This window comes from Bos mutus, chromosome 17, assembly GCF_027580195.1.
Source record: "Bos mutus isolate GX-2022 chromosome 17, NWIPB_WYAK_1.1, whole genome shotgun sequence".
NCBI classification, from domain to species: domain Eukaryota; kingdom Metazoa; phylum Chordata; class Mammalia; order Artiodactyla; family Bovidae; genus Bos; species Bos mutus.
Window position 1 is genome coordinate 65,137,622 of NC_091633.1, and position 23,468 is coordinate 65,161,089.

Genomic DNA, 23,468 nt, shown 5'->3' on the forward strand with positions numbered 1-23,468 from the left:
TTTCAGAGTCATAATTACCAATAGCTTATAAATAATTTCTCTCACACTTAAGAGTTTTGGAAAATTAGATCATTTGACAGAGAATGAAAGAGAATATGATTTTACTTTGAATGTGTACCATATAATCCTAACAGTTGGTGCTATTACAGCTTCTTACAGATATTTTAATATCTTCATCAATGAACTTTCATCAATTAATACACTAACAAATTATGTTTGGATTATTCTTGTTTTTACTGGAATAGTTTTTAAATTTGGGAATTTAATACTTATTTTCCCTTTTACACCTTGATCCCCTAAAAAATAATTTTCTTCTTAAAAATATTAAGCATTTCTATAAATACTCTGAATGATTAAGCATATAAGAACCACTTAGCAACTTGCATTGATATTTTTAAAGTCAGATTATAGAGGATAAGAATATATACAGGTAAACATGTGATCTTTTGTTTTCCCAAAAGTATAAATCCTTCAGACAGTTGATATTTTTAAATCAATAATCTGATTATTTTTAAAATAATTCTAAAATATTTTCCTAGAAAATAAAAACATATAAAGTTTCCATACTCTTTAGCAAAGATTATTAAAATACTATATGCTGTTTCTAGGGATAATAAATTAATGGGTATCTTTTAAGTCCCAGTGATATGATAAAGTAAACCTGCTCTGAAGTTTAACTCAGCACATTTCTAAGTAAAGATCAGCAAAAAATAAAACAGTTTAAGGATTTTGAATTCCCTGGAAATGTAAACAGGATTATAACTGTTAGATGTACAGAAGCACTGGCTTCGGCCATTAGTTGGGTTTTGCTCTGAGAAACACAACATGAACTACTGAATCATTTCTTTTCAAATCCATACATTCCCTGCAGCAGTGCAAGCTTCATCAGCAGCGGAAGAATGTATAAAAATGACAGGCAAAGAGCATCAGTTTTCTTTTTCTCTCATACTGTTTGCCTGCAAATGGAAGACAGGATTGTTTCTCAAAGAACTGAAGTTGAGGTTGCTTAAGTCAACTGCTGAAGGAAAATATGACTGAATTCTCTATGCAAGAAAGTCTTATAATTGGATAAACTGAGAAAATCAAGCACTGTAGTATTATAAGATTAACATTCTAACTTACTTGCTCATCATTCTTCAATTAGAAATATTTTCAGCTTTTTATGTATTCTGTCAACTCATCATCTTATTTTAGCACCATTCATACAGTACCTGGTTCTGCTTCTGATTTTAAATATAAAAAGCCCTTCAAATGAAAATATATAATTGTTTTTCAAAAATATTGTATTTGTATAAAGAGTTAAAATTTTTATTCCCAAGTTTCTGTACACATAAATGTTTCACTGCAAAGGGAAATTCAATTAATAATTAAAAGTTTATTTAACCACAACCAAGTAAAAATAGGATCTAATGTATGACCTGGCTAGTCTTCTGGAGCTTAAACATTCACATTTTTCAAAAACTAGCACAGTAATTGCTGTAATTTGACTCACTTTTTTTTAAGGAAATAGGAACTTTTCAGACTAAAGTTTAAACATACATATCTGAGTTTATAGTAACTAAAAACATGCCCACCTCAGTATTATCATCTATAGTCTCATAAAATGTTCCTAGTGTAAGGACAATGAAGGTAAATCCTAGAGAAGTCTGAAGGTTATGAGCTACATGAAATCCAAAACAAAATACTCAAATCACACACTGCGTGTCCTCCTTCTCTTTTTAGGAATGTCTGTAGCCAGACCAACATGATAAGTCTGGGCAGAAGCATGCTGATGTTGGCACTGCCTAAACCAAACAAACAAGATGTTTAACAGTCAAATAAAATGTCCTGCAGCCTCCCTAATGAATTTGTCAAGGACCATCAGATTCCGCTCCCCCTCTTTTGCCTCATTAACTCAAGTATGATGAGACGGATTATAACAAGAGAATACAGATCAATCGGTCTGAAGACTTGAAGTGGCTTTTAGCCTCTAGAGTTTCTTTCTCTCACTCGGTCTCCTTTAATAGAATACGGTATCTCCTGCAGAAGGGGCTGCCACTTCGTTTTAATACACCATCAAGGAGCTGCTGATGGACTTCTATACTAACATACATAAAAGCAGAGGTGACAGGGGCTCTTCAATTACAGCCTCCTCGGATACCGTTTCCCCCTTCAATTATTCAACCAGAGGAAGAGCGGATCCGCAAACACACAGCTGAAGCTGCTCTGAGAGCGGAGGCAGCCAGTGAGTTGGGGTGGGGGAGGGGGGGAGGAAGGGGACCAGCAAGAGGGAGCATTATTTGCTGGAAGTGTTTAAGTTTATTGCTCAAATGATGTTTCTAATTAGTACCAAGGCAATAAATTAAAGTCGCCTTTGTTTAACTGATTTATTATTTACTAGAGCATCTACCTCGGACAGGGTAAATTGGTAATGAATTGTTTTTAAATCAAAACATTTGTAACGTTTTATCATCCCTCGGCCTCAGTATGTAAAAGTGGACCAGTGAGGGGACAAGGGTGGGACGAGGCTTGGCCTTGCGGGCCGAGCCGGGAGGAGAGGAGGCGGGGGTGTTCGGCGAGAGGCGGCCAGAAGCTCCACTCGGCCCAGGCCGCCCCACCCGGGAAGGGCGCGCGGGCGGAGGGCGCCGGAGGCGGGCCGGCGCCGTCACCCGGGGCCTCACGCACATGCTCGCTCCCCGGGGCGTCGCGGCCCGGGCAGTCCTCTCACCAGGCCTGGGCGGCTCAGACTGGGGGCGCGGGGAGAGGGTCCAGGAAGGCAGGCTCCGCACCTCCGGCCCCGCCGCCAATCTCCGCCCAGCAACCGCCCTCGGGAAAAGGCGTGCGGGATCCTCCGCCGGCATTCTCGCCGCTCCCGCCGCCAAGTGCCCCTGCTGCCACTGACACTGCCCAGAGCGCCGCTGCGGCCGCGGCCAACTGCCTGGGTGCCAGCAGAGCCCGGGCACCCGCGCGCGCGGACCGCGGACCGCCGGTTCCATCCATCCCCCCGCGGCCCGGGGTCCGACGCCAGCCGAGTGCCCGGAAAGGCGGGAGACCGCCAGAGCCCGCGGCCGCCGGCGCCACCGCCACTCCCGAGAAGTCACTACAGCTCGGCGTCCCGGAGTCCCGCGGACTGCTCTTCCAACCCCGGCTGCTGAGATGGATGGCGGACGACAAATCCGACTTGATTCAAAAAGGACGAAAAGGGCAAACTTCATTAGAAAGAGACTTATAGCAACAAGAGTGAAGGGGTGACAAGATGCCAGACGTATAAGAAAGAACCAAGAGGTCCAAGTGTCTGACAGCAAGTACCTGATGAAACAAACTTTCCTTCTGCAACTGAATTCGGGTTCACCTGATTCAGCCTTGAGAGAGCAAGTCAAACCTTCCCACGGGGTTTTGCAAAGCCGCATACAGTTTGCAAAATGAAGTCTTAACACAATGGGCTTCACAGATTTTCATTGTTACAGCATTAGCGGAGAACATGAGATCCAAAATCTAACTAAAAGCATTCCCGTCTACTTGATGTGTCCTAAAAAGACTCAGAATCCACACACCTGAGGTTCAAACATAAACCTTCAACTCTAAGCAAATCAGAAACACTGTTATAGCTTTTTCAACCAAGAGTACCTAAAGGCTACCATATAGGTTCAGCTTGAAAGGCTAATACATAGACTAAAAGCACATGCATGAGTTTCACTGAAATGCCAAGGGAGGAGCAAGCCATCTGTGTAATCAATAACAGGATAGTTTATAGATTTTTGCAGCAGTGAAGTCTTTTAAAAGCAAGAGTCAATTATGAAAATAAAATGATTTTACAAGAGAAATTCTGTACTGCCTGAAAAATATATTCAAAATTAGATTTGTAACATAAACATTTTAAGAAAACTTTAACTCAGGTTCACATTTACTTCCCTTCGTTTTTATTAAAATTTTAGTGGCTTATTTTAAAAGTATATCCAACAAAATTCTACCATGTATAAATCTGCACCATTTCTCACAACTTAAACATTTTCTAATAAGTTAGTTCTTGAAACAATATTAAATATATCTTAATTATGAAGCAATTATAAAACAAGGTACTTGTACTATTTGTGTCCTGCCTTGTTTTTCAACAGCATATGGAAATTACTGAAAAGAGATTTACGATTATAAACCTTCACCCCATGTCCACTCCCCCCCCCCCCCCACCAACTGCCCAACTGGCGCACACACACAGCAATCGCTAGGGTTCTTGGCAACAATGGGAGGGGAGGGGAAGAAAAGGAAGACTTTGCCTGAGGAGAAAATCTAGAAAAATTTAGGTCCTTTCCCAGATTTCCCTTCCTCCTTCCATTTGCCTTGAAGCGAAAGTAATTTTGTTAGAGTTCGCACCTTCTTCACAATCCTGATTGGAAAAAAAAAAAAAAAAAAAGTGAACCTTTCTGAACCACTGCCACTCTCCCTTGAATCATTCCAGCCATCTCCAAGAAGTCCCTTCTCTATATACTCTTTTTCTTCCTGGCAACTGATAAGAGTGGAGGATAAAGAAGAGGGGGCTGTAAAATGTGTGTAAGCGTTTGACTTTACTATCTCCTCCTATTTTCTTACTTCTCTCTTTCCTCCCTTTCTTTATCAAGGGCAGCGGTGGCTGCTACTGTTTGCCAAGCATGCCTGTCTTCTCTCTGGGATTGGCTACAGCACTGACAGCTCGGATAGCGATTGTAGGAACTGAAGCTCCACCCCCCTCATGATGGTCCAGGACCATTCATAAACTAAATAACTCCAGGAAACAGCAAGGGAAGAGAGAGAGATTGGGGAGGGGGGGTGGGGAGAGAGAAAGAGGGAGAGAGGGAAAAAGACAGGGAGGGAAAGGGAGGGAGGGAGGGGGAAAGGGAGGGAGGGAGAAGGAGAGAGATTAGGAGAGGGAGAGAGAGAGAGAGAGAGACATCGGAGGGGAGGAGGGAGACGACTCAGAAAGTGGAATCTGCACAAGCAACCTAAAGGGGGAGGAGAAGAAAAATCCTGAAGTCGTTATAACTAAACCCCAGATGCAACGCAAGCAAGGACTTCGTCACACTAAAACAGATTCTGTGAGAGCCAAATTTATAAATTACGAAGCAGAAATGAAAATCAAAGAACTTCCAGAGGTTTGCACCTAGAGAAAGACAAGAAGAACCCACTGCAAACAAACCAACCCAGTCCAAACAACGCCTCCAGTAGGAAAAGAGGAAAACCGCTACCAGAGGACCCCCTGAGCGGAGAGCAGACCTACACACTGGGAGTGCAGGGCGTCTTAGAACCTCTGAGTGTGCTGCGGGCTGAGTTGCACTTCGCTGCTCTCTGGACATTAATTACACCCTTCACCTTCCATTTGGGGGAGGGTGAGGAGAAAAGCACTCACCTAAGCTGGATAAAGAAGTGCTACCAGCGTGGGAGAGAAGTTTAAGAATGAAACACTGAATGTTTTGCTTTTATTTTTAAATTTACTTCGGCGCTTAACAGACCTCATTTCCAGATTTCTGGACCATCTCCGCTGCAGACGTCTAAGCCTAACCTCTTGGTAACCTGCATTTTTCCGTCTCACCCTGTCTTTCCCCACCCCCCTTCTTTCCCTTCATCCTGCCCGCAGGCACATCTTCATTTCACTTATCAAGAGAAAGGGGAAAAAAAGTCCCAGCAGGTACTTTTCTTTTTCAAAGATTTTTTTTTTCTTCTTATTTTCTGGAGAAGAAAAAAGCTTTCAAAAGAGAGGAAAGAAAGCGCTAGACGGCTGAAGCATCAGCCGGTCAGCCCAGGTGGGAACAAGAGTGAAGTGGGGCTCAGGAGGAGCGCAGTGCCTCTTTCGCAAGCCGCAGGGCCACCACCAGCGCCTGAGCCTTGGATCCCTCAACGTATTGCGAGACGCCGGTGTACAGCCCGGACCTGTGCCCCAACATGATCGCCGCTCAGGCCAAGCTGGTTTACCAGCTCAATAAATACTACACCGAGCGCTGCCAGGCGCGCAAGGCGGCCATCGCCAAGACCATCCGAGAGGTCTGTAAGGTGGTCTCGGACGTGCTCAAGGAGGTGGAGGTGCAGGAGCCTCGCTTCATCAGCTCCCTGAGCGAGATCGATGCCCGCTACGAGGGTCTGGAGGTCATCTCGCCCACGGAATTCGAGGTGGTGCTCTACCTAAACCAGATGGGCGTCTTCAACTTCGTGGACGACGGCTCGCTGCCAGGCTGCGCGGTGCTCAAACTGAGCGATGGGCGGAAGCGGAGCATGTCTCTCTGGGTCGAGTTCATCACGGCGTCCGGCTACCTCTCGGCACGCAAGATCCGCTCCCGTTTCCAGACGCTGGTGGCTCAGGCGGTGGACAAGTGCAGCTACCGGGATGTGGTCAAGATGATCGCGGATACCAGCGAGGTCAAGTTGCGCATCAGGGAGCGCTATGTGGTGCAAATCACTCCAGCGTTCAAGTGCACCGGTATCTGGCCCCGCAGCGCGGCACAGTGGCCGATGCCCCACATCCCCTGGCCTGGCCCCAATCGGGTGGCGGAGGTCAAGGCCGAAGGGTTCAACTTGCTCTCTAAGGAGTGCTACTCGCTGACCGGCAAGCAGAGCTCCGCCGAGAGCGACGCCTGGGTGCTCCAGTTTGGGGAGGCTGAAAACCGTCTGCTGATGGGCGGCTGCCGAAACAAGTGTCTCTCGGTGCTGAAGACGCTGCGGGACCGCCACCTGGAGCTGCCGGGCCAGCCGCTCAACAACTACCACATGAAGACGCTGCTGCTGTACGAGTGCGAGAAGCACCCGCGGGAAACGGACTGGGACGAGGCGTGCCTCGGAGACCGGCTCAACGGCATCCTGCTGCAGCTCATCTCCTGCCTGCAGTGCCGCCGCTGCCCCCACTACTTTCTGCCCAACCTCGACCTTTTCCAGGGCAAGCCCCACTCGGCCCTGGAGAGCGCTGCCAAGCAGACCTGGAGGTTGGCCAGGGAAATTCTCACCAATCCCAAAAGCCTGGACAAACTATAGGGTGCTGGGGACTGCTTGAAAAGCGACACGGACGGGAATGCTCTCGAACACACGACAGACACACAACTCGGCGACAAACTGCGAGAACTCCAGACACAAACTTTCTGTCAGCCACCTAAGAGGAACCGAACCCGGCAGAAGACTTCCTTAATTCACAAGCAAACAAAAAAGGAGAGCAAACCCACCACCCCACCAAAATCACATTCTTGCACAAAAGTGATCGTTTTCTTCCAAACAATGTGAATTTAAAAGGTCACACAAAAGAAGCAATCGGGCTTTGCCACCACAAAATGAAACCCAAGGTACATTTTCAAATCAAAATATAGTCGTTTCTCCCTTTTGCTTCTCTCCCACTCTTCTCTTTCTCCCCTTTCCCACCCTCCCCACTTTGTTTTGGGTTGCCTGAATGTTGTCACCAAAAAAAAAAAAAAAAAGTATTTAATTATATGTAAAATTCTTCTTTTAAAAACAAAGTTTTGCTGATGTTAACTGTATCTCAGTGCCAATGTCAAATGTGCCCCTCCTTCTCCCACACCTCTTCCCTCACCCTAAGCAGCAGTCTTGTTGAAAACAGTAATAAAAATATGACTTTACATTGTAATTGACTGTGGATTGTTCTTAAATGAAGGCAGGTGAGAGCACAGTTTATAGTTTATAATATAAAGATGTGAACTTGAGGAACTAAATGCAAGAAGCTTCCATTTTAACTCCAGTGTGCAAAATTTACAAATGTAGAACATTTTGTAGATTTAACCATTCAAGTTTCCACAAAGATATTTAGAACAAGGAAAATATTAATTTTATACAACTATATGTTTGTTCTGTAGATTTTCATATTAAAAGTAGTATCTTATTTCACACTTGAAAAAAGAACAGATTTTGTATGGAAGAACTAATTCTGATCCTAATTTTAAAAGAAAAAGTTTTTTCACATTAAAAATTAAGAGACTTGCTCTCTTACGCTATATTTAAAAAAAAAATCCCAAGCCTGAATTAGAAAAGAAACATTTATGGATCCTTTCTGAATAGTTAACACAATGAGTTAATACTTAGCCTCCAATCAGTTGTTCTCTTCAAGTTTTAAATAATACAAACTTAACAATTAAATCAGCAACAGTAAAAGAGAATAAAATGGATATAGTAATTTTCCTTTTCCCCAGCAAATGGTGAAATGAACAATCCAGATTTATAAATTACTTCAAGTTTTTAAATGCCTTAGTGATAAATGCTGTAACTATGATCATCTTTTTAGAATCCAAATCCCAGAATTATTCAGAAGTAGCTTATAGGCAATTTAAATTTTAAAAACTGTTTCATACTATTTTTATGACCAAAGAAAAATTACATATAAGTAGGCTCCTCCTCTTTCTGCCTTTCTAATGTATTCATCTCAACATTTCAACTTTAACAAAGGTTTCTTTTTAATTCAAGGAAATAACTGATTACAAAATTAAATAATTAGTAAAACTGAAAGCATCCCCAAGGTTCTTCTTTATGCTGGAGGTTACTGTATACTCCACTAGACATGCTAATACAAGGCACAGGTAATGAATACATGTCAGATTTTGCCCTTTAATATTTAAAATTCATTCTTTGAATTAGCCCATTTTTTAACTTACTGAGAAAATCCATAAATGAGAGATACAAAGAAAAATGTTCTACAAAGCGATTTTAAAGATCAGAGGAAGAAGTCAGAGTGGGGGTGGCGGGGTAAGGAGGGATGAGCAGCAGGATAGCTGATGAAAACAAGGAAGCTCCTCAGAGCTCTAGTGCCTAGTTCACTTGGTAAAGCAGGCTTCAGTTTTTAAGATTCCCAGGTAAAAATTCCATAGCAAAACACAGTTGTGAGTTAGAAATATAAACTTCAATTTTATCAGTTCTGAAATCATCTCCACTCTTTCAACCTATACTAGACCTTTCTCAGGTCTCTCTTCCTGCAGACACAGAATAAACACTGTAACAATAACTAGGTCAGGCATATATACCAGTTTTTTAAATAACACAGATGAATTTACTCTCTAGGGAAGATGTTCTGATTTTTAAGAACAATTTCAAAGCAAGCAGAAGGTACTTACATTTACAAAGAAATGACGTAAGGGCACGGTATTTAGTTGAAAAGATAAAAATGACATTTTAAAATGACCATTTTTTTACTCACGAAAGTATATAAAGCATTAGACATGTCTCCTCCCAAATGTCCCAGGAAAAAAGTTTTAAGAAACAAAAATTCCCCCAAATTCAGTATCTTTTTTCCATCCTTATTTAATGTAATGCAGGTATCACCAACAAGAAAAAACTCCAGTCCCTCAATTTAAAAAAGCACTAACATCTATAAAAATGAAAATTTTTTCAAATACTGGGCTGAAACATTTTACTAATATAAAGTAGCTACAGTTTTGATTTCTGTACATTTGGCAGGATGCAGCAGTACAAGGTCTGTGATTAGGCTCAAAAAAAAAAAAAAAAGATCCTATATTATACAAGCAGCAGGGGAAAAAATAATTTAATGATGCTGCACAGAAAAAGATCAGACAGAAATAGAAGTTATAACTTCCCCCAAAAGGAGTCAATAACTTCAAAGAGCCTAACCATAAAGATTGGCAGAGGTTTTAACAACAAGGACAACTCATTAGATACTTTAAAAATAAATCACATTTTAGACTTTACGCCATGTATGTCCCAAAACATAATATTTTGAATTAAATTTTGGCCTTTCACACTCACAAATTACTATAAATTAGAGAGTTTGGGTAATTTTGGTTACTTTCCTTTCCTAAAAACTGATACAGGTTTTCAGACATTTCAGCCATATAACAAAGTAGAAATTTCTTCTAGCTGATATAATTTCAGAATTAAAGTTTTCTCTACATTGGATTAGCTGCATTCTCAAACTCAAAACAATCAGTTCCAGCACAGACTCCCTTTCGTACAGCCTACCAAGTCCCATCTTAATAAAAGCAGCAATGCTGAACCCAAAGGCATAAACATGCGTAAGACAAGAGGCGATTTGTGAAGTTTTAAAAAAGTATAACGTTTTCATTAAGAATGACTTTGAAATTCCTCTAAGTCACTAAATTTTAATAATTCAGATGTTTACAAGTTCAAAGAATTCCCTACCAATAAACTCAAGAAAAACATACACATGTATGTGTGTGGACATATACCACACATAACACACACTAACAGCCTGTAAAAGAAAGGATTCCAGTTTTAAAAGCCTCTTCTCTTTCTACAGGTTACTTACTTTGCTCATTTTAAGAGACTCAGAACAAATTCTACCATTCAACTTTCATGAAATAAACCTAATTTTGGCTTTACGGCTGTGCTACAAATGTCTGTTAGTAAAATAAAGTTGCCAAGGTCTGAAAAGTAATCAGAAATACATTTTAAAGGGGAAATTACATTTTCATTTAAGAATAGGAAATTATGCAGCGCCTTGTAAAATCAACTACAGGTAATGGGAAACAGAGGTATCTCGCGCACACAAGCCATGCTTGCGTGCACGACAGAGTAGTAAGTCATGTGGACAAAGCAAGGAGAGTGATATATTGGTATTATATCCAGAAAATATAAAGGCTAAACAAAATAATTTCACTCTGAATCTCACTGAATTGTGTAGCTTAATTCACCCTGGACCCTTTGAGGCAAAATATATTTTATAGACGATATTCCCTGAGGTTCTTCCCCCACCCCAGAATGAGCTAATGATAAATGCAATTAAATGGAAATTGTTTCTGAATCTAAATGAACTTCAATAATGTAACTAGCTGGTAAGGGAATCATAAGCTAAAAGAGATAGTTGCCGTGCATACAGGCAGAAGCAATTCATCAAGAAATTCAAACTCTCTCTCTCAGATTTTACTAACGCCAGTCTTACTCAACAGCAGTCCACCATCCCATCATAAGAAAAACAAAAATTCCATAAAAAGGAAACCCACTCCTCATCTTCTCACCTTGGGGTCGATTTTCTTGAAGTTAGGGTCTTCTTCATCCACCTCAAAATAGAGTTCGGAGGAGGTGACAGAAAGAGTGCCCTTTACGACAACAGAGGGGGCCACAAGCTGAGCTGGTGTGCTCAGGCTAACAGGACCTGCCAAAAGGAAAGACAAGCCGGACAAGTTGGAGTGACATTTTTTCAAAAAATCAAGTGGATTCAGGCAGAAATTTCATATAATTTTAAAATTTTCTCCTCTAGCAAACTGCCTGCCAACCCCTTTTACACTTACAAATTCTGTCCACCCCAAACCTCCCGCTGAAAATGCAAAGTTAGGGTTCTCATATTAAGAAATCTATATATAAAAGGCGGTTAATCGTAACAGTAAACTACAAAGCAATTATTTTACAAGGAGTCTGCCAAGCGTTGGTTTAATCTCCTGGTTAGAAGGTGACTCTGCCTAAGTAAGTCCATCCACATTCCATTTAGAAAACAAGCCTTGGGCTATCAAACAACATGGAGCAACAACCAGGAGCAAGGAAGACTCCATAGGTTCCCAAGGCCAGAGGTTAGCTTAGTGTTTGGCTGAGGCATGATTATAAAAAGATCACCAGCTTATCAGTGAAGTGAGAAATGTTAAACCATATTATCTGATAAAGATTGTGTGCCAGGTTGACACAAAACCTCTTCCATAACAACTTTACCCCATAAAAAACTGGGGAAAATACTTCTTTTCTAAGCCTACCCTTCCATTGTTAAATATTGTTCAATGCGTCCAAATCTAATATTAGTGTAGTTCGGGGACTCTGGGAGTAAACAGCTGGAGGGTGGGTTTCCAAGTGAATGAATTTTTATTGGAATAATCAAATCTCCACAGGGCTTATCAAAGAGACAAATCAGCCTGCTACTGAAAACAATGGATTCAGTACAGATAGAAGAGCATAAAGTATATTAGAGCCAAACCTAAAATAAAGACTAAAAGTAACGATTATACATCTATATACTTATGTAGCGATAGATGTAGCAAGGTTTTGAAATTCCATGTAAATTCCTCATTGGAAAAATCCTATAGGTGAAGAAAAAAGCAAGACAAGACTGGCATTTATAGTCTTGAATTAATATAGTGCCTACAAACAAGGTACACCTATTCAGGTAATCAATGGGTGAATAAGTGCTTCAAAATTCAGATGAATTGGCATTTCCATCGATTGTTGGAAGGGTGTTGGTCCTTAATCTCACATCAATCTTAATGTGTGCCAGCAGGACAATAGGAGGGATGCTCTGCGGAGATCAGAGCAGGTTTTGCCCTCTATTCCCAATGTACAAATACATTGTGTTTGCAGATGGGCAGCAGATAACTGCAGAACAGCCATGATTTCCCAAAGCTCATCCCCATAAATGGATGAAATAAGCAGCTATGTGTTCTTTTGCTGTCTCCTTTGCCCTCCGTACATTAGCATGTAATCCTGAGAAGAAATAACATTTTTTCAATCATTCTCAGACATTCAATTACAGGGTAAGCAGACAGCTGCAGGAGCTGGGGCAGCCTAGGTCCTACAGAAGACCCCTGACAATTTCCACTTCATTTCTAACCCACACCACTTTATTAGTGTGGATTACTTCTTAATCCTATTGCCATTGTCAAGATTATATAATTAAACTCCCCTTTCACCTCTATTACTGTATGAATGTATTACTAGTAGCAAGAATAGAGGCAAAATAAAGGAGGAGGAAATGGGTAAATGGATGCAAAGGAAGAGACTAGAGAATAGCAGTGCACACCTTCCTCTCTACCCCCACCCCAAACCCCTTAACAGTATGCTCCAATTAATTTATTTCACTTTACAAAGAGATTTACGGCCATCAGGGAAGATACCATCATATTTTTGCTTTTCATTATCATTCATTGCATGGTTGCAGATATGTCACTAAATGAAAGATTTTTTTCATTCCTTTTAATGTAAAGTTATCAAAATAGAAGGGTATATAACTTTCATCCATAGAAGTTCTAGAATCTTTCAGATTTTCCTCCTTGAGGGACATAGTCTCGGGCAAAAAAAAAAAAAAAAGCCATTTAATGAATGACTAAAATTTCAAGCTAAACAAGAGAATTTTTCCCTTAAGGGAAGTAAAACTGAAAATCTGCAGAGCGCAAATCAAAAATTCCTACATCAGGTAAAATATGTGAATCCTGTGAAAAGCCATAGCATTCTTGAAATGGATTTTTTTTGAGAGAGTTAAATGTATATGCAGCATGTTTCTTAAGATCTGTATATCAAAGCAAATAGCTCATCTGCCTCCAAGCTTTATTTACAAAGCAATTGCCATAATTTTACTTATAGCTCTCATTCTGTAGAGATTAGGTTAACTCCCATTAGATGGGTGATGCAATTTTGTTGTTGCTGCTTTACACTTTTATTCTTTCTCAGTAAAGATTATTCATCAAAGAAAAAGATGAGTAGGGTAAAGAGAATGAACAGAATAGAGTGACGGGGATACAGTATTGAAGATAAGGGGGAAAATGTTTAGAAGAACAAAAACAGTCTTCATTTAATGTAACTGTGGGTGCAAAGCTGGTAGTCCTAGCAGTCACAGCTGGAAAAGTAAGTAATTAAATGCTTCTTGGACCAGAGCTAGCTGAAGTATGTGCACAACCACTGAATTTACCGGTGAGATTCTCTAAATCTTTCTCATCCATGGATGATAGAGTATCATCGTCGCCTTCCAGGAGGGTCTCGTTTTCCGAGTTCTGATTTCCTAAAGCCTGACTCTTGATGGACTGTTTTCCTTTAGCAAGAATATCTTCATCTGCAGCTGAAATGAAAAGGAAACAAAGCTGTCCATCAACTCTGGGAAGAGTCCTGGCAGAGGGGCAGGGAACTGAGGTAAGGAGAGGTGGCCAAGATGGTCACTCCTTTTACCCAGCATCATCCAGGGTGGGGAAAATGATGCGCATGGCCCACACGTTCCTTCTGACAACCGTGATTCCCCAAACCTAGTCTAACGTTACCTTGAACAAGCACCCTAATCCCATTAAATCTGACCCTGGCACTGCTCACTGAACCATTTGTTTACTTATATTTAAGGCAGAAGAGGGTTCAATAACAGCACTTTTTTTTTGTTAGTAGAAAAAAATCAGAACCTAGTTTTGGAAACAATACCAGCTTAACACTGAAAAAAAAGGAGGACTGATTTATTCCTGTGAAAAATATTATACCCACAAACATTCTGCAATGGTGGGGGAGTGGCTGTGAAGGAGAATCCAGAAATAAGAAGGGTTTAGGGCCGAGAGCTATTCGCAGCCAATGAGGATCCAGGCCAGCTTCTGAGGCCATGGCTGATGCTAATAAAGCCATAGCAGCTCCCAGAAACTGCAGGCTCTTCCTCTCCCTCCATCCGCCCTTTTTCCTTCACACCGACCTTCCATACATTTCACCCCTGCCACACCCCTGCTGCAGCCCTTACACAAATATCCAAGAGCAAGGCAGTGTGGAAAACGAAGTGGAGGCTCAAACACTACCTCCTCCATGTGTTTAAACTAAAGGGCTAAGACGCCCCAGGGGCAAACATAACAGAAAACCCGCGATGAGAGGCATCTGGGCAAGGAGCCTCACACCGCCCAAACTGGAGCAGCCTGTGCAGAGCAGCCGCGCCAGAACCGCCAGAATCACAGTGCCGAGGCAGCCTAAGGAAGGAAGGAAGGGAGGAAAGGGAACAGCACCGAGAGAGCTCTGCAGAGCACCCATAGCCAGCGGCGGACCCAGGGAGACGAGTGGGAGGGCAGCTGGAAAGAGTCCGCGCAGAAGCTCAAAACCCTGTAACCCTCCAAGATGACTCCCCTCACTTTGAGCAGCCTTCTCCTTAAGAAACACACCAAAACAGATACTAACTTCCGGACTGGGATATTTTAAAGCTCATAGTGTCACATAAGGGAAAGTTCAGAATCCTCACTATGTGACTGACATTCCCGGTTTCCACCCAGGAGACCTGAGAGGTAAAAGCACCTGCTCCACCAGGCAGCAGCTACTGACAGCAATCAGATGGAGAGGCTTTTTGCTCCACTGCAATACCTGCCGAGACACGAGGCTCCAAACCCAGATACAGGATAAAGCACTCAGTCTGAAGAAATGTTTATCTATAGAATTTATTCTAAATAGTTAAACTGCATGTGTCCTAACTGGTTAATGAGACAAAGCAAGGCTTCTTTGAGTTTAATAGGTATGGTTATGGATAATGTTAAAGGGTAAAAGTTTATTTTTATCATATTTATTGTGAGTTCACCATGTATAATATTTACATATAATATTTATGACATTATTTAAATGAACACAGGAGCTTTCTATTAAATAAGAAAGTCATGGGAAGAAGCTTTCTCTGTTTAGTATTGATTATCCCCTATGGATAAATAAAATCTTATTTTCTCTCACACCCACATATAGCATAGTATGGTTAAAAATATATGAAGGTCTCAATAATTGAAAAGAACTTAGAAGTATATATTAAAATGGCTCTATTTTCTTAAATACGATAAAGAAACATACCAAAAAACCCACTATTTTTTTGGAAAATAGGAATATAAGTTTTTACATCATTGTTTATATTTGCGGCATTTATATTTCCATACCTTGAAATCACAAACATTGCTAACATGATCTTTTTCAACTTACTAACAATTTTACTAAAAATAGTCACAGAGAAACACAAGAAAAATCATCATCATCTGTATTTTGTTAATGAAGTAAATTATAATAAATTAACAGTAGCCAGTCAAGAATTTTAGCACAAACTCAGTATGCTACATTCTCACTTCCTGGATGCATAATTCCTTCAAAACAGAAATAATAATAATAATGCTGAAATTAAGTACACTTATCATATGCCGAAGAGTATTCAAAAGCACTTTAAGCATTTAACTCATTTAATTCTCATATGCCTTCTGCTAAATTCTCCTTTTCACGTGAGCAAACACACTCAGAGAGGTTTTATAACTTCCTCAAGGCAACACAGTTAATGAGAAGTAGAGTCAGGAATCAAATCTAGTCCCTGTGGCACCAGAATCTGGGCTTCTAACCACTATGCCAGAGAAAATGAAAATAATCAATGTGCAAATATGAATGTATACATAATTTACTGGTTGGTTCACTAAATCTAATGTTTTCCATAATGCATTTTAAAAGATTAAGTCACAATCATAAGAAATAAGTACAGAATAAAGACATATTCATTTCCAAACCTAAATCTGATGAACATAGGCCCAACAAATCCGAAACAACGAAATTCAACAGCTCACTCATTACTTTCTCTGATTACTGCCATACATGTTCTGAAGTATACCAACCTTATTTGAAAGAAGGGAAAAAAAATTTAATCTGAAAACATTTGCAAAAAATGAAATGACTGTAAGACTCATCAGTGGCCATATGCAATGGTTTAAAATAGCTCAGTAAATAAATTACATTCATTTAAATGACTACTAACTATAACCTTTTATCCCTTCCAACTGAAATTTTAAAATTTTAAATATGTTTCTCATCATGCTGACAACAAATAAGACACAATAACTTCTGAATTAAACAAAATTTTATAGAAAAAATTTAAAACACTATAGTTCTACTGTACACATACAAACACCACTTTAATTTATTTATTTACTTATTTTTACAAGCTCAGATTCTGGGATTGTTCAACCTCAACTGAAAAAGCTCTTGTCACGGAAAATATGCAGCTTACTGATATTTAGAATGGTTTTCCTGTAATTAACTCCCCCTTGAGGATTTTAAGTTAGCAGCAGTAAAATTACCAACAGTACTCTAATACACACCACATGCGCTGGTGTTCAATTCTCAGTGGTCTAATAGCTTTCTACTAAAGAACTTTTCCCCCCCCTCAAAATTAGAACAAAACTGTCCCAAGCATAAAATAAAAGATAATTATCATGTTTATATGTGCTGGGAAAAGTATGTTTTTAACTTTCATTTGTCTTATACTCAATCAACCATTAAAACAAGAATCAATTATTTTAATATCTTCTGTGAGTGTATCCTACACTTGTATAAAAGTTTAATTGGATGAAGTCAAAATATACTTTTGGTTCAATTTTAAAGCTTGATTCACATCTTTTCTAGTTAATAAAATTACTAAAAAACATGACAACTGTTTACATTTTTCATTTCACTATCAACAAACTGCCTTCACTAATCTCATATCTTATTCTGATTTAATATTTATCCTAACTTGATAACTAAGTTGCAACTGCTACATAAAACAGCAGAAATCTGTAAAAAATGTTTTATTTGAAACATGTGATTCACTGGGGCTACAAGCAATGAGCAGGCTCAGAGAAAAGCTGGTCCTCAAAATGTAAAGTTCAAGTTCTTCAGAGGTACCTCTGGGCATGAGCTGATTTATCTAGGTAACACAGACAAGCCATGTAAAATTAAAACAGGAAAAGAATATAGAATACTGTTCTACCCATGATATATAATCTCTTTTTAAAAGTCCAGTGACTGTTCTAGTGAACTGGAATTATCAATAGTCCATATTACGATAAAAGATTTATACATTAAGAATTAGCCACTTTGTTAAATAAAAAAGAAAGATAATGACTGGTATAACAAAGTGACCTTAATTATACATAAAATAAATATGAGTATCCACTTAGTGTGATGTGCAGTGGATACCATAACTGTTGATTCTGAACAGGACACATGAAGAATATCTTATATTCAACTACTGTCCTAAACTAATTCCCCTTTATAGTTTATGCAATTTCCAAAGTCAATAAAATTTATTCTAGAAAAGTTAGTTAAACGACAAAGTGTAATTAGCAGAAAAAGCCAAGTCCAACATGGGTTTCTCAAAAGCTTTAGACAGAGAATCTAATGTATGTTTATCCTAAAAAAAGAAGCAATAATATCTGGCATTATTTGAAGATATGAGAGAATGACATGATTTACAGTCTTTACATGGTCTGTCATCCCTAAAAAATCAGATGAGTTGCTTGTATCAGTAAATGTGACTACAAGACACTTGTAAAACTATGTAAAATACTCATATACTTCTATTAGTATGCAAATTCTCTACAAAATAAACATGTCTTAAATGCAATCGGATTCTAGTGCTAAACTGTTTTAGTATTTGATTTAAAACCAAGCTTTCCACCATTTAAAACATTTTTTACATGTCTTTGAATATAAAATTTCCATTATATTTAACAATGAATTTTAAAAGACAGTACAGCAGAGTGATAAGAAAATCTGATGAGCCATCAGTTAACCTGGGATTTAGCTCTATATCTACTAAGAAGTATGTTGGACTTTTGTTTCCTCAGTTTCCTTATCTGTAAAGAATAAAGTCAGACTAGACTTTAGCTTTAAGTTATTTTCAGATCTAAAATGCTCTGATGATAAATAACTGACAGACTGGACTCTGCGCATTAGAAGAAAGCTACAAATCATTACAACTGATTTCTGATAAATTTTAAAACTACAAAATTGGAGAAAATGCCCTCAAAAAATCAAATACCCACCTCTGCTTCCTGCTGCTAGTTTTTATAAAGAATATTTCATCATAAGAGAAAGTATTAATTTTAATTTTAAAATATGACTCAGTTTCTACAAAGTTAAAGAAATCTCCCATTACAAAATGACTTTTATAAATAACCACTTTGGAGGGTCTCTCTGTGAAAAATTACCTAAAGCCCTTTTCCCCAAGCAAGTTAATGTGAACTTGGGAAGGGCAATTAAATTGTCAGAATTAAAAAATTTGTTTTTAACTAGAAGGTAGCCAGAAGTAGAGTCATGGGGCTGGTATTGATCGCCTGAACAGAGAGCATCACTCTTCAGGTATTTACTCTGCCACCCTTACACCAGAGGCTTTCCTTCAAATCAAATCAATCTATAAAAAAAGGTGGCTCCTACTACTAAAATACATAACTAATCGCCAACAGTATTTCTATTTAGATATCTTCTTTTAATAACAGTACTATAGTTTGTGATGTTTTAAGATTGTGCATTTTCAAAATGTCCTATCTCCTTAGTTAAATTACAAATAAAAGTGAGAAGTCATAAAAGAGCATGAAAGTGACATACTATCTTCAGGAAAATCTATTTAATTCTTTGACTTCAACATTGAAGCACAGTGTTCATCCACAATAAATTCTATGGTTTCAACTACATTTTGATCACATTAACTATGTTGTTTTGCATACGTGATTCTTAATATATCAATATTTATTTTTATTAGCTTCCTTACTGTAATTAAGTTAGGATTAAAAAAACAAAGAGCTTTATAATTAATACAAAACTAAAACTGAATGTGAACTAAAAGATACTCCAATTAATAAAACATCAAAAAATTAAGCTCTTTGCTTACCTAATACAGTGGCATAAATCGCAGACATCAAACAATACTAAACTACAATCTACGTGCTGAGTTCCAAAACTGACTAATCATTATTATTTAAAATTTTATAATATATAATATTTGATTAGTTAGAGCTTTTACCTTTTTTAAAAAAGTTATATAAAATATAACATCTTCTTAATTGGAAGCATCTACTACATAATACACAGTCTGTTAGTTTTTAAAAATATATTTCAGATTTAAATATATATTTTTAATCTTTCAGTCCTTTAAGTATCAATCATTATGAAACTAGTATAAAGTATTACCAAATAGAATGGAATTACATAAAATGCTAAACTTTACTTCTCTCTTAACTTAAAAATGCATAATAAAACACAGATAACATTATGTTAACCTTTCAATTACTATTTAGACTAACTGGAGTGAAATCTACTTCTAAATAGGATTATAAGTCTTAAATGACAGTAAGCATTGCTAACAAACATCTTTTAAAAAACATCTGACTCAGCATTAAAAAAGTTGACATAATGTTATTTGAAAAGTTAAAATTCAACCACAAAGTTAAAATTTACTCATTATAAAATATCCTATGGCTCCCCAAAGTGGTTCAAAGTACTATTTTTGATCAATTGACTTTAATAAGCTCTGTACAACAGATTTTAAATTCAGTTAGCGCTATTTCTTTCACGATAAAGTACTAACAGTTTGCCTATATGCAATTTTAGAAAACAGGGCCCACCCCCTCCAGATAGAAAAGGAAAATTTTTCATAAAAATATTTTTACTGTCATTCATAGACTTCAGAACTCACAACTGAATGCTAAATGAAAATTAATAAGAAAGATACTTATTAAATTTTAAGTGCACATGGCAACATCTTTTTGAGAGAAGAATAAAACTGCAAAAGGCTAATTTTTTTTCAGTGTAAGAGTTATTAACTAAAACAAAAAAAAAGGCCAAAAACAAAATGAAAGAAGAAAAAAATATATATAAAACTCTTGAAATTCATAGCACTACATAAAAAGCACTTGAACCTTAAAACCAAAAGTGGCCTAATTAATTCTACATCTTATTTCTCCTTCTCCACCTCCTGTAGTTGAAGATGTAGGGCCCTGCGACTATTATTGCTTTAAGATCACTTTGTTATTGACTATTCTCTGTATGATCATTTATTTTAAAGGACTGATGTCACATTTGGTGTTGTATCTGATGACATATTGTGGACATTTTCTTCCAGAAATGGCTCTTTAAGGCTGAGTGCAAGAGGTTAAGCTGCCTGACTGAGGCCAAACCTAAGATCACAGACTTTTAATCTAAATTCTTAATATCCTTCTTGAATGTAATTTAACATTTATTTTGGACATTACATATTATCATTTAACCATAAGCTGCTGCATGTTAAACTAATACCCCGAAGAAGGGAAATTAGAACTATTTCTCATCTTACTAAAAACTAACCAATTTTTATTTTATAAAATCAAAAACAATTTAATATGAGTGGGTACATTTCCCCCCTTAACCAACAAAACTTAATTGGCTTTCAAAAATTACAAAACCTATGTAGAAACCCTATGATCAAAGACGATATATTATCAAGTCCAAAGGACATTTTCAGTTTTCCCAATTTGCTTGTGAGGCTTCTACCTCAACTGAATCACAGTGCTATGCATTATATCAAAAAAGGAAAAATTGTTAAGTTCTGATAACAAGATGATGCAGAACAGGAACATATGAAAATAATGTCTCTTCTTTTTCCAGGAGCCATCTATCACAACCATCTACAAATCAAGGCTCAGAAAGTATCGAGGCACTTAGACGTTTATTACTATCTCTCCCACTTCATAATCTCATGCTAAAATACCATGATTGAGGGAAAACCATACACATCCGACAAGACCTGGAAACCTATTTGGTTTGTAAATGCTGTCTTTCTGATATTCATGGATTTAAGACAGACATCCTGGATTAATTCACTCAAAGCTGAGTATGTCACTTAAAAGGAGAAATATTTTATCCTCCTACTCTGAAACAAAGGGTCTATGTTAAGTAAGTTTTGCATGTGTAACATAATAAATAAATCCACTTGACACCATAATTTAATAGGACCCTACACTAACTATAAGAATTTGACTTCTGATTCCGGGGTGAGTAGCTGGGGAATGTGGCACTGGAGCATTTTACAGTACCTTGTAATAATGAAGTTATGCTCTTCATTACCAAGTACTGTACCTGCTGCTCGCTACTGGCAAGGAGTGGTTTACACACTGACCATGTTCCACGGCTGTTTTTAGTGTCGCTTCAGGATGTGTCGATCCTAGAGGGTTACGCACAAATCGTCGCCGGCGCCGCAAGTCATCTTCCCAGTAGTCGAGGCGCCAGAACTCACGAGGACGACTACAATGAAACAGAGAAGCCACATATGTTAGCAATTATCAAACAGCGTGGTAGCACTGAATTTCTGCATAAAGCTCTCCTTGTTTGCTCTGCCTTTTTTTCCCTCCCATTCCTCTTAATTCTCCCTCCACCTCACACTCCCCTTTCTGCAATCTTTAACTTAGGTATGTCCTTGAAAATAACAATATCACCTTCCAGTCTAAGGAACTCCTTTTCCTTTTTCTTGGAAGGTGAAATGAGCACTAAATACATCATTTTGAAATGAATTGCTGACAGTGTGATCAGTTTCCCCACACTCCAGTGGCATGTGCTCTGATTTCAGCCTCATTTCAGCCTCAGCAGGGCACCTTTCTCTGTGGCTGCATTTATAAACCAGAATAGGGAAAAGGCTATTATAAATATGGGATAGCATTACCTATATTAATCAAAGTCTGTCCCCCTTCATTTTTCTTCCTAATTTGTGCCTTTTTGCACAAGGTCAGTAAATCATACCATGAATTCTTGGTCCAGAAAGTGTTAACTTTAATGAATATCTCAGTTACATGGTTATGTATGTGATAATAAAATATTACTCTGTTTAGATGTGCAGGAATTTAATTAAAATAATCTCTTAAAATATTCATTACATTTAGCCCCTGAGGCTTAGAACAACACAAGAAAATGCATTTCTTTTCCACTTACTGTTTTTAAATAAACCATTCCTATAGAGTGAAATAGCAATCTATTTTCAAGCAAATCAGATTGGATTTCTGTTTTATGTAGTCTGTTTTTATATTTAATTAAAAACTACATGGTATATGATGTGCAATAATTGCTGTATCAAAAGCATACTTTTAGAAATGTATTTTTTAAAGGGTTCACTCAATTCAAGTTCCACTCTATTTTCTCCAATTATGTAGATCTTTTTACATGGCAATATATGAATGTCAACTTTCTTTTCTATTAACTAATCATGATCTAGCATGCTGAAAAATGTTTTCTAAGGAAAACACTAATATGAAGTTTTTTCAGTTACAGTTAAAAAAAAATCTCTGCAGGATATATTTACACTAGAGATATACAACATGAAAACCTGTAAGTTTCAATAATGAAATTTTAAAATTCATAATCAAAGCTTCTGCAAAAAAAATGACTAATGCAAAATAAAACCTCACTTGTATTTCATGAGCTAATAAAATTGTACCTGTCACCTTTGACAAATTAGTAGCCTTGACCAACTGACAGTCCCAAAATACCTACGTAAAAGTTATCCATATTTTGATGGTTAAAGAAGCTACCTTTAAAAGTTCAAAATAGATTTGTAAGTAAGTACTTCACCAATTAAAAATTAGCTTAGATTAATGAAAGCATTCATAAAAAAACAATAGGAATCCTATGCTCTTCATGAGAATGCTGGGGAGACAAGGAAACAGCAAAGATTTCCTTTGTCGATTTTGTTCATGCCTAAGAGGAGGAAATATAAAGTAATCTAAGTGAAATATAAAAATGTGTAAGAAGTGTTGTCCTCAAAGAGAAAAAAATTAAAAACCTCTTTCGTTCTTCTGTTATTTTGCTGTCTACCCTTCAAATGAAAACTGTTATTATGATAGCATTTAAAGTTAAATAAGAAATACCTATAGAATACATAAAAACACAGAAAACAGTTGTTTGAACTCAATTAATAAAATTCTCCTTAGGATAGTGGGGGAAAGGCGGTACACAGATGGCTATGTGTATGGCTTTGATAGTCATGGAGCTTGGATAGGTACTTCATCATTCTGCCCACCTACATTTATCTGTTAAAATTATTATCAAATATCAGC

At 38.0% G+C, this 23,468-nt stretch overlaps 2 protein-coding genes across 5 annotated transcripts in view; one reads left to right on the forward strand and one right to left on the reverse strand.

Annotated features, from left to right (window-relative positions):
• Window positions 1-23,468, reverse strand: part of LRBA (LPS responsive beige-like anchor protein) — a 759,310-nt gene that overhangs the window by 310,702 nt on the left and 425,140 nt on the right. For all 4 annotated transcript variants that reach the window (XM_070386647.1, XM_070386648.1, XM_070386644.1 and 1 more), the window contains exons 38-40: window positions 21,542-21,666; window positions 13,574-13,720; window positions 10,926-11,062 (exon numbers count right to left, since the gene is read on the reverse strand). In XM_070386647.1, the coding sequence (XP_070242748.1) occupies window positions 10,926-11,062; window positions 13,574-13,720; window positions 21,542-21,666 (409 nt within the window). The remainder of the gene's footprint in view (window positions 1-10,925; window positions 11,063-13,573; window positions 13,721-21,541; window positions 21,667-23,468) is intronic.
• Window positions 5,893-7,253, forward strand: MAB21L2 (mab-21 like 2). Its single transcript, XM_005902365.2, has one exon. The coding sequence runs from the start codon at window positions 5,893-5,895 to the stop codon at window positions 6,970-6,972; it is 1,080 nt and encodes a 359-aa protein (XP_005902427.1). The 3' UTR covers window positions 6,973-7,253.

What these genes read in the sequence shown, in the direction of transcription:
- MAB21L2 (XM_005902365.2), top strand. Translation starts at nt 5,893, where the DNA reads ATGATCGCCGCTCAGGCCAAGCTGGTTTACCAGCTCAATAAATACTAC.